Source organism: Myxine glutinosa, chromosome 6 (genome assembly GCF_964187855.1).
Source record: "Myxine glutinosa chromosome 6, kmMyxGlut1.1, whole genome shotgun sequence".
NCBI classification, from domain to species: domain Eukaryota; kingdom Metazoa; phylum Chordata; class Myxini; order Myxiniformes; family Myxinidae; genus Myxine; species Myxine glutinosa.
The window spans coordinates 157,219,950-157,235,653 of NC_136266.1; the positions used below are offsets into that span (position 1 = coordinate 157,219,950).

The 15,704-nt window shown below is 45.2% G+C and overlaps 2 protein-coding genes across 2 annotated transcripts in view; one reads left to right on the forward strand and one right to left on the reverse strand.

Moving 5' to 3' along the window:
• The first annotated feature begins 671 nt into the window (after positions 1-671).
• TBCC (tubulin folding cofactor C) lies at positions 672-2,120 on the forward strand. Its single transcript, XM_068103322.2, has one exon. The coding sequence runs from the start codon at positions 767-769 to the stop codon at positions 1,766-1,768; it is 1,002 nt and encodes a 333-aa protein (XP_067959423.2). The 5' UTR covers positions 672-766; the 3' UTR covers positions 1,769-2,120.
• Positions 2,121-9,259: 7,139 nt separating this feature from the next.
• The window catches only part of LOC137417417 (solute carrier family 25 member 36), a 36,334-nt gene continuing 29,889 nt past the window's right edge, over positions 9,260-15,704 (reverse strand). Inside the window, exons 4-7 of the mRNA XM_068103321.2 lie at positions 11,524-11,624; positions 11,075-11,141; positions 10,695-10,975; positions 9,260-10,599 (exon numbers count right to left, since the gene is read on the reverse strand). Coding sequence (XP_067959422.1) covers positions 10,406-10,599; positions 10,695-10,975; positions 11,075-11,141; positions 11,524-11,624 — 643 coding nt within the window. The 3' untranslated portion in view covers positions 9,260-10,405. The remainder of the gene's footprint in view (positions 10,600-10,694; positions 10,976-11,074; positions 11,142-11,523; positions 11,625-15,704) is intronic.

Below are 15,704 nucleotides of genomic sequence, written 5' to 3' on the forward strand. Positions count from 1 at the left end.
CCGTATTTATAAACTAAATATGTAAACCGCTTATACCGTATTTCTGGCCGTGAAAAACTATCCCCGACGGCCGCGAGATTTCTAAAAAATAATTCTTCGTCAATTTTAGAATATTTGACGCCGTTTTCACCGTCCGAAACGCGTAATAATATTTTTTCAAATGCTCGAATCTCATTGGTTCTGGTGCTTGATGACGATTTTCGTTGAAGATAACGAGGTTGGTCTTAACGTATTTTAATTACTAATTACAGGTTTCATGAGATTGTGAATCAAAGAACGACGGGTGAAAGAAACTCCTAATGAACGTTTTAAATTTGTTATGCATACTTCCGCCCACGCAAGATGGCTGCGCCCACGGCGCTTCGGATTCTCGAGCCAAGGCATAATCAGGTTTTCAACATAATACGTACTCGTTTATTGACAACACCGGCTTCGCCGGCGACAAGTCTATCGGAAGTCGTCGGCTCTTGCCGAGCGTTCAAATGCGTGGCTTATATAGAGGCTCGTAGTTCTGAAAAGTGTTAACGAGGAAGAAGAAGACGCAATGCCTGGTCAGGCGTACCGGATACACTTTGCAGACTGAGCCAAAAGCACCACGACTCTGCAAATCGGTTTAATATTTTATAAAAGAACCGGGGCTAATAACATAGAGCAGTATTTTTTCTTTGCTACAGCCGACGTGTTTAGTTGCGTTGCGTATATTAAATGCGGCGCGGCTCTGAAACGCCATTAAACAGTAAAGAGGAAGAAGAGGACGCATAAGGTTATGGCGGAGCCGGCGGTTCCCGATTTTTTGCGGAACCAGCTTGAGGAGCGGGAGCGATCCCGTGTTGTCGGTGTGGAGCGGCGGCTCAAAGAAGGTCAGGAATTCAAGGATAAGGAACAGAACGTCCAAGAGTTTGAGAGACAATTCAACAAGGAACAGACTTCGCTGAAGGACCTGCTGAAGAGTTCGGGCCTGGAGCGCGGTCGGACTGCTGAGGAGACCGACGGGTACGTGACGGGATTGTGGGACGGTCTGGCGACGATGAAGAACGTCCTGTCGGCCAAACTGGCCTACCTGCCTCCATTCAAGGTACAGCAGGCTCAGGATGCGCTCCACGACCTGGAGGCCCAGGTATGCTCGTGCCGGGACCGGTTGAAACCCAAACGACGTTTCGCATTCAGCGCCCGGATCGGGAAGACCGCGAGTACTCGGGTCGACGCAGCCGCCGTTTGCGTGACAGACGAGGTCGCCAAGAAGCCCCACCCGAAGGAGATCCTGTGCGGTCTGCACGATCTCCGTGGGGAGGTGGTGACGATGCGCGACCACGAGGTGCGAGGCCGAGACGTGACCCTGTCGGCGCTCGACCACTGCACGGTCTTGCTCCGGGGCGAGCCCGCCTCCCTGCACGTTTCGGACGTGACGGGCTCCTCGGTGGTCTGCGGACCGGTCTCGTCCTCGGTCTTCCTGTCCCGGTGCGCGCGGTGCACGCTCGCCGTGCGTAGCCAACAGCTCAGGGTGCACGCGTGCACGGCGTGTGACGTGTACGTGCGTCTCGCGAGCCGTGCGGTGCTCGAGGCGAGTCATGACGTCGGCTTCGCGCCTTTTCCCGACTCCCTGGACCAGGTGCTCGGCACCGACCCCTCGCCCACCGCCGACAACTGGAATCTCGTTGACGACTTTGATTGGCTCGTTGCTGGGCAACCTTCGCCCAACTGGAGGGTCATTCCACCGACGGAGCGACGAGAGGACTGGACCGCGGTCTCCGGGACCAGCTTTATTTAATATATATTCTTCAGTTGTGGTTCCTATTTCCTTCCTTGAGAGGGGACGTCAAGCCGGCTGTCCCACGTATTGGCGTTGGCTCGTTGACGTGTTGCATTGCGGTGCCTTTTGAAAATATCAGGCTATTGTGTGCCTGTGCCGACGTCATAAAACTATTCTTTGTTTCCCTTCAAACGATCTTCGTAATAATTATCAGATCATACATTTGGCTTCATTAATACATTCCTTGTGAACCTTGTCCTTGATCCTGCACTGAAGGCATGTCTATATATTACGTGTGCAACCGGGGGGGGGGGGGGGGGGGGGGGAGGGGAAGTGGCCATGGAAATTGAAAATAAAAACGCACCTGCTTTCATGCAATTCTCCCACTGTGTGCTTTTATTTTGGAAACGATGTCGAGGCTCCTGGAGGTGCTCGACCAGAAACCAGATTGAGATGGAACAGAAGAAAGGAGGGACACACACAGACAGATATATATACACACACATACATATATACACATACACACATATATATATATATATATATATATATATATATATATATATATATATATATATATATATATATATACATACACACACAAACACACAACACACATACATATATACACACATATATATATATATATATATATATATATATATATATATATATATATATATACATACACACACAAACACACATACATATATACACATACACATATATATACATACACACACAAACACACATACATATATACACATACACATATATATACATACACACACAAACACACATACATATATACACATATATATATATATATTATATACATACACACATACATATATACACATACACATATATATATATACATACACTCAAACACATATATATATATACACATACACACACATATATACATACACACAAACACACATACATATATATATATACACACACACATGCGTCCTGTCTTCCGGCATTACGTAGTGGATGTTAAAGATCCCACGGTGTTCTTCACGAAGACGAGGCGAGCTATCGCCGGCACCATGACTTGCACTGCTTACGAATGAAGTGGAAAAAGAAGAACCACTCCTTTTGTGATGCACAGGGCTGCTGAGGCAGTTTTTCCTTGGCTGGGAGACAATCCTGGACAGAACGACACAGGATATTCAAATGGTTCATTCTCAGTAAGCTCGTTTGGAAGCACGACAGACTGAGTCAACCAACCTGGTGTTACTTTGAGCCCCTGTTGTGCTGTCACGCTCAGGACACTAACATCTCAAGCCAGCCACCTTAACTTAGAGTTCATATCATTCCTGAGCTTTGTTCGGATCATGAAGAGGTGGGCAGACCAGCTCTGTACGTGAGACATGATGCTGATCCTTCTTCCATCATACAGGTGTGCAGTCCTCATACGGATGTCACCATTATATTACACCAGTCTGCAATGTATCACATATATTACAGATATATAACAAGAACGACCAATCAGAGATTGCAGACCCCTCACCAGGACATGTTTGTGAGGTGTATTTTGTGGGATGTTTTTGTACATTCTTTCATTATTTTGTACAACCCCACTTTCATCAGACACGCATATGCAGACACACATACATGCATTTGTAAAAATGAACTCAGTATTGTATTTAAAAACATTTTTTTCAATGAGGCTGTCATCAACGTCTTTTGAGTCCCCGGAGTCTTTTGCATCATCTGAGTCTTTTGGGTCTTCTGAGTGCTTTGGGTGTCTTGGGTCCTTGGGGTCCTCTGATTCTTCATGGTATCTTCAGGGGTTCTTCTTCATATCTTCAGGGGTTCTTCATATCTTCAGGGTATGTTGGGAATCTTGGTGGTCTTAAGGGTCTTAAAGGTTCTTCAAAGGTCCAATGGGTCTCCACAGTCCAGTGTCAAAAGGTACATTCTGATAGTACGTAATTAATGGACAGGATGCCGCTGACTTCAAACAGTACATAATTAATAGATATATTGAAAACTCACATGGCTGGAGAATCTAATAAGGAGAGTTTCTTCTTCAAACAATAATTTCTGGCTGCCAGACGGGAAGACCAATCATATTGACATTTTAAACACGTTTTCTGGTTTACGACAGACATTACTTTGAAGTTTCACATCGATCAATGAAGCGGTTCAAGATATCTAACTTTGTATTTTCGTTCAATCCAACACAGCTGCCAAATCATGTGACATGGATTATTCAAGAGCAGCATGGTATTGGTATACGCTGGGCATGGGGAACATATTTGTTCAGCTGTCTGAAGGAGTGGCTTTTTAAAGTTTTATTCGTCAAAAAATCATAGCCACCAAACCATGACCTATGACGTCATGAAAAGGGTCTTTCATGGGTTTTAAGACTTCTTTTTTTTTGTATAAAAGATCGAGGCTTGTGAAAGAGCTAACAATCACACAATAAGTCAAACCAACACATAAAACACAAAATAAGGGGAGCAGTAGACAAGATGGGAAGAGAGGGGGAAAGGACACGAACAACATTTGAGAGCAGGGATATCGAGAGAACTGTGGGAGGGAGAGGGCTTGGGGGAGGTGGGAGAGGTATAAAACATATGGACACTGCAAGGACTTCCAGGAAAGAAGTTGGAATTTCAAAAAGGTGGATCTGGGGTGAATTAGCGGGGGTAGTAAAGATCAAGGTTTTGGATGGGGGTAGATAAGAGATGGTGGTGAACAGCTGTTTTAAAGACCTGGAGGGAGGAGTGGGATTGAAGGGAGTGGGGGAGTTTGTTCCAGAGGTGGGAGAAAAGAGGGATGAAGGAGTGAAGGTGAGCAGAGAGTCTTGATTTTGGCAGTTTAACCATAAGAGGGTTGCTGGCAGATCTTGTGCAACCTGTAGGAATATTTGGGGGACAGCACAGACAGAGCTGGGGGAGCAAGGCCGGAGAGGAGACGGTAGAAGACAAAGACCACCAACCTGCCTGCGGTGAGTGAGTGAAAGGCCCTCGGAGGTAGCTTCATCGCGGGAGATTCCAATGATTCTGAAAGCTTTGGTTTCAACAGCATGAAGCCGAGCTAGGTGTGAGGCAGGATCACCGGCCCAGAGGGGGGAACAGTATTCCATTGAGCTGCGGATGAAAGCCTTGTATGTGGTGGAGCTCAGCTAGGAAGGACTTCACACAACGGAGGATGCTCAGTCGACGACTGGCTTTGGAGGCCAGCTTGGAAATATGGTTTTCCTAAGAAAGATCATGGCAGATAGTGAGACCCAAAAGCTTGAGCGACAGAACTTCTTGGAGAGGATTGTTGAGAAAGTAGATGGGAGGGTTGTCCAGTCGGTCCTTTCGGAGAGACATTGTAAAAGTGTGAGATTTGTCAGGATTGAAAGACATGTTCCACTTGTTTGACCAGTCTGTGATTTTGTCCAGGTCTGCAGAGAGTGAGGGGGCTGCAGACTGCCGATCTGAGGGATGAGGAATGGAGCGGCAGAGAGTGGAGTCATCAGCAAAGAGATAGAAAGGATTTTCCAGAGTTGGAGAGATCATTGATGAAGACCAGAAATAGCACAGGGCCCAGAACACTACCTTGGGGAACTCCAGCCAGAATAGGAAGGGGAGATGAGAGAAATCCATTTAGGGCCACACGTTGGTTACGACGAGAGAGGAAGTCCGCAAGCCATGAGTGGAGATTTCCATGGATACCATAGGAGGAGAGTTTGGTGAGCAGAGCTGGGTGCCAGACCATATTGAAGGCACGTGATATGTCAAGGGAGACAGCTCTGATTTCCTGTTTGGCATTGAGGACCTCCATCCATTGTTGAAACAGCAGAAGCAGCATGTCCAGAGTAGAAAGACCTGGTCTGAATCCAAATTGATGATCGGAGATCAAGCCATTGTAGAAGAGAAAGGATTTGATATCCGAAGCGATGATGGATTCCATGACTTTGCTGATAATTGGGAGCAGGCTGATTGGTCTGTCGTTGCAAGGATATGTTTTTGCACCGTTTCTGTGTAAAGCGGTAATGTTTGCTGATAGCCAAGATCAGGAATTCAAGATCAGGTTTGCTGATTTCCAAGGCTTTTGTGTTAAAACAAATATGGCGGCCAAACCGCGAAAACGATGATTTCATCTTTTTTTTTTTCTCCACCAATTTATCCCTGGATGATGCTCAAGAAATTTCATCTTGATCGGATGAAGTGTTGTACTCGTCGAATTATGTCACAAAGGAGCATTAACACATCATTAACATATGTTATTCCCCATGGAGAGTTCTTTACAATGAGCCGTTTCTTTCTACGCAGCGCTTTCGGAGATATAGAGGTGCAAAGTTTTTCGGGTTTTCCAAGATGGCGCCCGTACTACGTGATATATGACGTCATAATTATCATTAAAATATTCTACAGGTGGAGGAGTACCTATGGTGAAGATTTCCTGTCAATCGGACCAACGGGTGCTGTTCTGTTGTGTATTCCCTGCTGGACAGCTACACTCTGGTGTGGAGCCTTCTGTTTGAAATGCACCAATTACCGATAGTCAAATGAGGTCATTGTGGAATGACCTCCATCAAAATCGACTTGTACACTTTCCAGTGTCTATCTCCTCTTTTTTTAATAATAAAAAAGATGATATGTGGCTTGTAGAACAACCAAGTACAGAAGGGTACCTGGAAACTAAAGTATGCAAACAAAAGCATAACCTATCTTTGTCTAGACTCCAGAGCAGGGGTGGCTAACCAGTCCAGCATAAAGAGCCAAAAAAAACCCTCACACCATTGCAAAGAGCCACACAACACCTGCATGCTCACACTACAACAGCAACTTATAGGCCTAATGACATAATTAATAATTATATGTATGATGGTTATGTCATAATTATCATAATACAAAGCTTAACAGTTTTCATAGGTCGTTTATTGTCCCCCATCACACCGCGGAGCGAAAGGGGAACTATGGTTTTCCCCTCTGTCCGTGTGTGTCCGTCCGTCCATCCGTGCGTGCGTGCGTAAGCGAAGGACGGCATTCAAATTTGGTGTGTGGGTGCAACCCACGTCAAAATCCAAGATGGCCGGCACCATGTGTGTCTGACGCCATGTATGTCTGAACCTTGTGAGAGGAATATCTTGAAAAATAAGCGAAGTACCAACTTCTAATCTGGCGTGTGGGTGTATCTAGGCATAAGGAAGAACCCTATTGAAAATTGGGTCGCCACGTCAAAATCCAAGATGGCCGCCTTGCGTCTTCCACTTTGTCAACTCGCATCACTTCACCGACGGGGGACCTAGGCGTAATGCTTGTTACCTCAGTGGGACACCTGGCAGTCTTTGTTTTCCACAATCATTTTCAGGTCTGGCTTGTACTCAGTTGTGGCCACTCGGAGCAACTCTTTCACATGTGTGTCCGTAAGAACAGAGCGATGTCTTGACTTCACTTGTTTCAGTGTAGAAAAAACTGATTCACAGACGTAAGTTGATCCAAACATTGACATTAGCTTGAATGCAGCCTGTTTGACAATGGGGTATCTGTCTGTGGGCACAATTTTCCAAAACTCTGTGCCTGTGGTTCCTTCTCTCAAGACACATTTAAGTCTGTCATCCTCAAAGTTCAATCATCTCCAACTGGGATGCTGCTTCATCTGCCACTAAGGGGGCTTTTAAACAATCCGATTCAGCAGTGAAAGGATTGATGAGGAATGTGATCTGTGGCCGTTGTTTCTTCAGGTTGCAGAATCTGTCCTCAAAACTTTCAACCATTTTTTCAACCTTCAACCAGTGTTGATTGATTGTGTTGAGTGAAACAGATTTTCAACCAGTGTTGCATAGCATGCAATGCTCCTTTTTGTGACCTCAGCTGCTTCTCCATTTGCCTTCAACAAGGAGGGAAAATGTGTGAGCTCTCCCTTTTGAAGAAGGGTCTGGAAGAGCTTGTTTGTTCACAAATGTGAAAACACTTTGCACCAGGTCAGGCAGCATTTTTTTTACTTCCCTTGCAGATCTAGATTCAGTTTGTTCAGATGATGCAGCATGTCGACGAGAAACCCCAAATCTGACATCCACTGGGGGTCATGTAGCTCAGGATAGTCCTTATGTTTCTCTGCCAGAAAAAGCTTCACTGGGTCCAAAAGTTCAAAAGAACGGGAAAGCATGTTACCTCTTGAAAGCCATCTCTCAGTGCAGTGGAGAAGCAGATCATTGGGAAGGTCTTCGTCCAGTTCAGCTATGAGGTTTTTGAACTGTCTGCTTGAGAGCATGAGTGCGAATAAAATTCACAATTTCTCGCAGAGGTTTCATAACATGGTCCAAGTTCAGCTTCTTAGACACCTGGTTCTCTTGATGGATGATGCAATGAAATGTCCAAAAATCAGGGAAACGGTCGTCAGCTTTACACAGCCCTACAGCCCGTGGGTCCTATCTTTTAACGGCACAGTCAAGCAGCTCTTCCTTAATTGTGCAGTCTTCTGACAGATCGTACAAATATTGCCAACTGTGGCTTATCTTGAATGTCGCAAGACTCATCCAAAGCAATGCTGAAATACCGAAATTTTTCAAGATCCGTATGCAACTGTGTTTCAATGGAGTTGTTAATATCTGATATTCTCTGTTCAACGGTGTGCGGTGACAGCTGCAGGTCTGACACAGAACGCTTCAAACTGTCATTTTCAGGAGTGAGGATGGCACCATCTCTGAGACACGTTTGCACGAATTCCCCTTCACTGTATGGCTTTTTAGCTCGAGCAATGTTCCATGCCAACTGATATAATGCTAATGTGACCGTCTCTGAGTGCTTCGTTAATTTCCGAAAAAACCGAGTCTGCTTCTCTGACTGACGTTTCAATACATTTACCTTGTGCTTGTGAAGTTCACTGCCTTTGGGAAAATCCCGGGCCACGTTATCATGGAGCGGGGTGAAATGGCGCTCCAGGTTGAAGCTTTAAAATGCGACAGTGCAGTCTGGCAAATTAAGCACAAGGGTTTCCCATTTCACTCCGTAAAAAAACACAATTCCTCCCATTCAGGTAAAAATGCCCTGTGCTCCTCTTCATATTTGCGCTTAGCTTTACGTTTTCCTGACTCTGCCATGGCGATTCGGTCACTGCCGCTGGGCTAGTGCTAGCCTAGCCAACAAACTTCCAGGTCTGCGCGCGCAAGTGTTTCATGTTTGGGCTCATGCATGACTAGTGGGAGATTTCTGTCAAACACATTACCACAAAATTACCTTTTATTTTCAAAATATAGGCAAATTTATTGGTAGTAGAGTCAAATATTCAAATACATTTTGTTTTTATAATAGAAATACATTTTAAAATGTAAAAACATGCACTGATAGAGCAGCTCCTCGCGAGCCGCACAAGAGCTGGCTAAGAGCCGCATGCGGCTCGCGAGCCGGGGGTTTGCCACCCCTGCTCGAGCATTTATTGAATGAAAAATTGTATCTTTTAAATAAACAGGTGAATCATCCACAAATGGTAAGTGACATGTAGACATTTTATTTAAAATAAATAAATAAATAAGAAAACACTGCAACACACCATCTCCCAAATCCGTTATTTTATCAGCAATCGCACCGGACCGGTTTCGACGAAATACTGCAGGCAAGTGACTTTTACATGGTCGTTATGGAAATAAACCCTGAAATACATTAAAATGCATTCGTCCAGCCTGTGACACGGAAGCGTGTAAGCAGCAGCTTCGGCTGTTGTACGTACGAGCATCAAACATGAGAAAGAAAAAAACAAAAACAAAAACAAGAGAACCGTGTGGACACACTTTAAAAGAAATAATAAATAATTTGCTTTCACAACCATTTCAAATGGTCAAACAATACGATATTTAATGACGTGAAAAGGAGAAGCAGTTTACACGGATATTCAAGCGGGACATTCTGCTCCGTCGGCGTGTTGCGTACACCTTACGCCGTTCTCAAAATGTCCGTCAGACCAGGTTCTCGTTCCTTGAAACCCCAAAAATGCATTTCCTATTTCTATGGACCGAGACTACGTGGATGGTTTCTTTACAAACATGGACGGCAACATACCTATCGCAGTTTTGGCAATGTTATACCTCAGGGTTCAACCGGCTATGAAGAAGAAGAGGCCAAAGACCTTGGTTGGACTTGTATCACTGTTGATAAAAATGGTCCATTACATGGTGGTCCACTGGTGCTTTGTCCTTGAAGCAAAGCCAAGTAATTAGTACACTGCAAGGTTTAAGCCGTGGATGGATCTCATTCGACAATCAAACTGACTACCTGGCTTAAAACCAACTTGATCAAGGTGGCACATTAACGATGCAGCGACATCTTGACGAGTGGAAGGATTTCTGAAGTTATACATTCTAAACAAGTGCAGAAGATCAAAGTGCAGCGAAAGGAACGAATACATCAGCACTGTCATTGTTCTGACAGACAATCAACTGGAAAGCCATCCTGAACATGACCAAAATAAGTTGGTTAAAAACTCGAAGGAAAACCAGGTGAGGAGCCAGCGTTCCTTGGCATTGCAAAACTGCCGCCACGCCGTTTCACGGACCATGCAACATCCGAGTCAGAAAAACTGAGAGCGGGCATTGAAACACATTTCGGCAACAAACGTGTCATTAGCCCGAAACAGCACGAGGGCAATGTCCATTCCCATCACGATCTGGCGTTTCCCGTGAAAATATATCGTGGAGTCCGTGTCATGTTAATTGCTTAAGAGGTAAACCACAAGTTCATACGTCGCCATCGTGAGTGCCGTGTTGGGTATCTGTCGCAGGAGGTGTGCCTGCAAGCCACGGTACAGTGCACGGTAGCCTTCTTCCCGCACCACCAACAGCAACGTCTGCACAAATCCTCGATACTTGGTACCTTCCTCGCGCAGACGAGTCCGTCCCACCTCTGGGGTTGGGTGGGGCAGAAGGGGTGTAAGCAGGATCACATATTTGGAGTTTATGACGCCATGACGGCAATATTAATGTCCGTTGTCATTTTACCGTGGGGGTATGCGAGGCAGCATGCGCAGCTCTTGGATACGGCTGCTGCAAACATGATATGCAGGAAATCTATTGCCCTTTTTTGACCATCAATGCTGTTCTGGGTTTTGCTTTGCTTGAGCAGAGCATCCTTCATCGCCTCGTACAGCGTGAAGTACATGATGGTTTCCAGAATCCCCGCATAAGAGGCTGTGATTCCACGGTAGAAGCCCCGGATTCCCTCCGTGCGATACACATGGCGTGTGCACTGCAGTGCGGTGAGGGAGCACTCGCCGCGATGCCTATGCAAGACACACGGACACGTCATGCTGTACCGCCATTCATTTACATTTTACACGGATCATTCATTCCACAGTGGCCAGAGGTTAACCGGCCCTCACCTGGCGTAGAGCTGCAGTCGTGTTTTGACCAACCAAATTGGATTCACACACGTATTGGTGATGAATCCTGCTCCAGGAGAGAAGGGTGGGAGGAGGATTTATAGCAGTGACCACAGAACCGCAAGAGCAAACGTCACTTCGTGAACATTTCACCGAGCAAAAACAAGAACCACTTATTCGCTGAAAACAGCACAATGTTCTGCAATCTCTGGTGAAGGTATCTCAACTGGGCTGTTTCACCCCAACAACCGATAGTGTTTGAGGAAAACATGACTTCAACAATGGAAATTTTAACGTTTTGTAAAGCAGCCATACTTTACCGAGATGAGTATCCACCTTAACTTTCCATCCGGATGCATGGCGGGTTCAATTCCCTTAATCTTCGTCGTGAGTGAATTAGGTCATCTGAAACACCACAAAAGTACCACAGATATATTTGAAGTCCTCACCAGCACAAGCCGCTGAACTGATGTGTACCAGCGGAGATGACGGCTGAAATATGGTAGAAAATTTATCCTTGGCTCTAGAATAAGCAGCAAAGTAAATGGCCCTGCGGGAGACAAGGTCAGGACGGAACCCGTTATTGGGTGTGGGGAAAAAGTCCGCATCATGTCTGGTTTGATGAACCTCTGGTAGTAAGCTGGTATTGTCGACCACTAGAAGGGGTGAGGGTAATATATAGTATATATACACACTACCGGTCAAAAGTTTTTGAACACCTCAATTTTTCCAGTTTTTATTGAAATTTAAGCAATTCAAGTCCAGTGAATAACCTGAAACGGTACAAAGGTAAGCAGTAAACTGCTCGAGGTTAAAAAAAGGTTTAGGTTAGCAAAAACAGGAAAATAATGGAAATTGCACAGTTATATTGTAAAAAAAAAAAAGAAAAAAAAAAGGCCTTCTTCAGGGAACAAGTAAGGGGTTAACAACTTACAGCTGTTCTGCAGCAATGCAAGTAAATTAAGCCTTGAAAGTTGATGCAAACAATTCCTACAGGTGTCCCAACCTCTGCTGATTACGTGATTACAAACCCTGTCTGTATAAAAGCAGTATTGGACCAGACTGTTATTACACCCTCTGAAGCATTATTTGAACAATATTGCACTGCAGGAAGTAGTATATTGCTATCATAATGGCGAGAAAAGGCAATTAACAAAGGAAGACAGACAGACAGACCATTATAACCCTTAAAAGTGTAGGTCTTTCCTTTAGAGAAAATGCAATGTAAGCCAAGGTGTCAGTGAGTGCAGTTTCCTACACCATGAAAAGGCACTTGGAAACTGGAGGAAACTCTAACAGGAAGAGGTCTGGCAGACCCAAAGACACAACAGAATCAGAAGACAAGTTTCTGAGAGTCAACAGCTTGCGTGATAGGGGGCTCACAGGACAACAGCTTCAAGCACAGCTTAACACTGGTCGAAGTAAGCAAGTCTCAGTTTCAACTGTGAAGAGAAGACTTCGAGCTGCAGGTTTGACAGGTCGAGTGGCAGTAAGAAAGCCATCGCTAAGATGGCAAAATAAGAAAAAGAGGCTTGCCTGGGCCATGAAGCACCCCCCAGTGGACGACTGAAGACTGGAAGAAGGTCTTATGGACCAATGAATCAAAATTTGAAATCTTTGTCTCATCATGCAGGGTTTTTGTACGCCGTCGAGTAGGCGAAAGGACGGTTCCTAAGCGTGTGACACCAACTATCAAACATGGAGGAGGAAGCGTGATGGTCTGGGGCTCTTTTGCTGGATCCAGAGTCGACAACTTGCACAGAGTGACTGGCAAAAGGGCTACCACAGCGTTTTGCAGCGCAATGCAATACCCTCTGGTATATGCCTAGTTGGTCAGGGGTTCATCCTACAGCAAGATAATGACCCTAAACACACCTCCAGGCTATGTCAAAACTATCTTCGAGGAAAAGAACAAGACGGTAGGCTTCAAATCATGGAATGGCCAGCACATTCGCCAGACAAACCCCATCGAGCTGGTTTGGGATGAACTGGACAGAAGGGTGAAAGCAAAGCAACCTACAAGTGCAACACATTTGTGTGAACTTCTGCAACAGTGTTGGGAAGAACTTCCCGAACAATATTTGATTTCCATTGTAGAAAGAATGCCACGAGTGTGTTCGGCGGTTATATCTGCAAAAGGTGGCGACTTTGCTGAGTCAAAATTTTAAATTAAATTTTGTTAAACAAAATGATTCAAAGATTTATTTTTTTTATCTCCAATTGTTTATTTGTTCTGTGCTTAATTTCAGAGTACATCGAGACATTAAACTGCATAAATTTCAATAAAAACTGGAAAAATTGGTGTTCTAAAACTTTTGACGGGTAATATATATATATATTGTTGCGGATCTCTCCGTCGGCCTCTTTTCCCCTTATCGAGGGGGGATTAATCCCCTCGTCCATGACTGACCGACGTGGTCCTGAAGTTGCCCAAGCTCCCTCCGGAGAGGCAGGTGCGCAACCTCGTTCGCGACCGCGGACAGATGTTAATTGCCGAGCGGTTTAGCAACCGCAGCACGAACCATTAGCAGGTAACTGACCCGATTCTTTAACGTTGGCCAAACTGTGCCACAGGTGTTCAATGTGGAAACCTCAAAGACGAACGGATGTGAAGAAGAAGAAGAAGAAGGCAAAAGTAGGAAGAACAAATATGATTTATTACTACTATTTACAAGTCAAAAGAAACCAAGGAGAAGGAAGGATAATAAAATAAAGACAGAAAGAATGGAAGGACCAGAAGACAGTGCAATTACTAGCTTACCTATTCAGTCTTACTTAACCCCAGGACAAGACAAAAGACAGACGACGGTCAGACTCACACGAATGCGAAATGAAGGCAGGAACGAATGGCTGGAAGGAGAGGAAGGTTCAACTGGAACCGGAGCACGGTCGGGCTGGGAGTGAGCAGCCGCCACCCCTTCTCGATCGGTTTCGCCCGGCGGCGTTCCTTCGCGGCCACGGTCGAAACTGCCGTCAAAGCCCAAAGCTGCGGTGGTTAAAGCTGCGGTGGTTCAAGCTGCGGTGGTTCAAAGCTCATGGGACATCCCTCTCTCATCTCCTGGATCGCGCAGCTCTCCAAGGGCTCATCTCTCGTGGGGGCGTCCCGCCCCGGGTTATATATGCCACACCCTCGAACCTTCGCGAACCTCCCCAATCGTTCTCTCTCCGCCCTCTCAAGCCAAACCCCTGTGCCTTGGTTGGTCGCTCGGGGCTTCACCCTTCATGATGAGGTGGGGGCCACGCCTTTCTTCTCCGAGATTACCTCGTGGCTAATGGAGGGTGAATGCAGTTGGCAATCGAGGCTTTGGGAATGGGGGGGTTTGGGAATGAAAGGGAATCTACCTTATTTGAATTAGGTGCAATGCAGTGTCAATTAATGGAAGATACAGCCTTAAACTAATACACATAATAAGGAGATAACTACTTAAGAGGGTATATGATTGGCTACGTGTATGTATATGGAGTAACTAGGAGGACGACCTGTGACCTTTACACGACGGAGGGTGATATTTACAACAACATTCATGACACTTACAACAATAAAAAAAAAACAGGATTCTCAAATCCGCAACAATATATATATATCCATCTATCTATCTATCTATCTATCTATCTATCTATCTATCTATCTATCTATATATATATATATATATATATATATATATATATATATATATATATATATATATATATATATACAGACTTGGCATTTAATATGGAATTTTTTTTTTTTCTTGACTTGGGTTTCCTTTCTGAACTCAGAATATCAATCTGGTGAGTTTCTTTTACGCTTCGGTGATTTCTTTGTTAAAAGAACCATGTCACTGATTGTCTGTCGCAGCAAGAAGTCAATAACAGGATTATATCACAGGTGGCGTGACAAAATGTACGGACTGGTACATTTGACGTTTGGCTTCACAATCGGGTATATAAGGGTTGTTGCGTTCTGTATTAGTGGAAAACAACTGCTGCATGTCTACAAAAGTTATTGCCGCTTCCTCTGGAGATGGTCCGTCAACTCGACAATGCTGTTTGTCATGGAGTGGTGGCTTTACGAAATTCCGGCATGAAACAGTGTGCTATTGCTCGGCAGTATGGCATCACTCAAGGTCAGGTGTCAAAGATCCCGAAACGAAATGCTCAGAGGGGTGTCCCTCCTCCAATATCGAGGCCAGGAAGTCCCCACAGAACCACAAGGAGGGATGATCGCCAGCTGCACCGGTTAGTCCGCAATGGCCGTACAAAGTCAGCTAATCGGCTTAGGGCTGAGTGGCAGCAACTGACAAATGTGCCTGTATCCAGAAGGCTAGTCAACCAACGACTGGTTCAAGCAGGCTATCGTGCCAGGCGTCCCCTGAGAAAGCCACGCCTGACAAGACAACACCGCCAGCGCCGTTCGCAGTGGGCCAGAGAGCACCGTCAATGGCAGCCAGGACACTGGAATCACGTGATCTTCAGTGACGAGTTTTGATTTCTGGTCTATCGTCAAGATGGCCGAGTGCGCAGACAAGTGCATGAAGCCTACAACGAAGATTGTATAGTGCCAAGAGTCCAAGCTGGAGGTGGTGGGGTGACCGTTTGGTCTGCTTTTCATGCAGGGGGCAAAACTGACCTGGTTGTTCTGAATGGA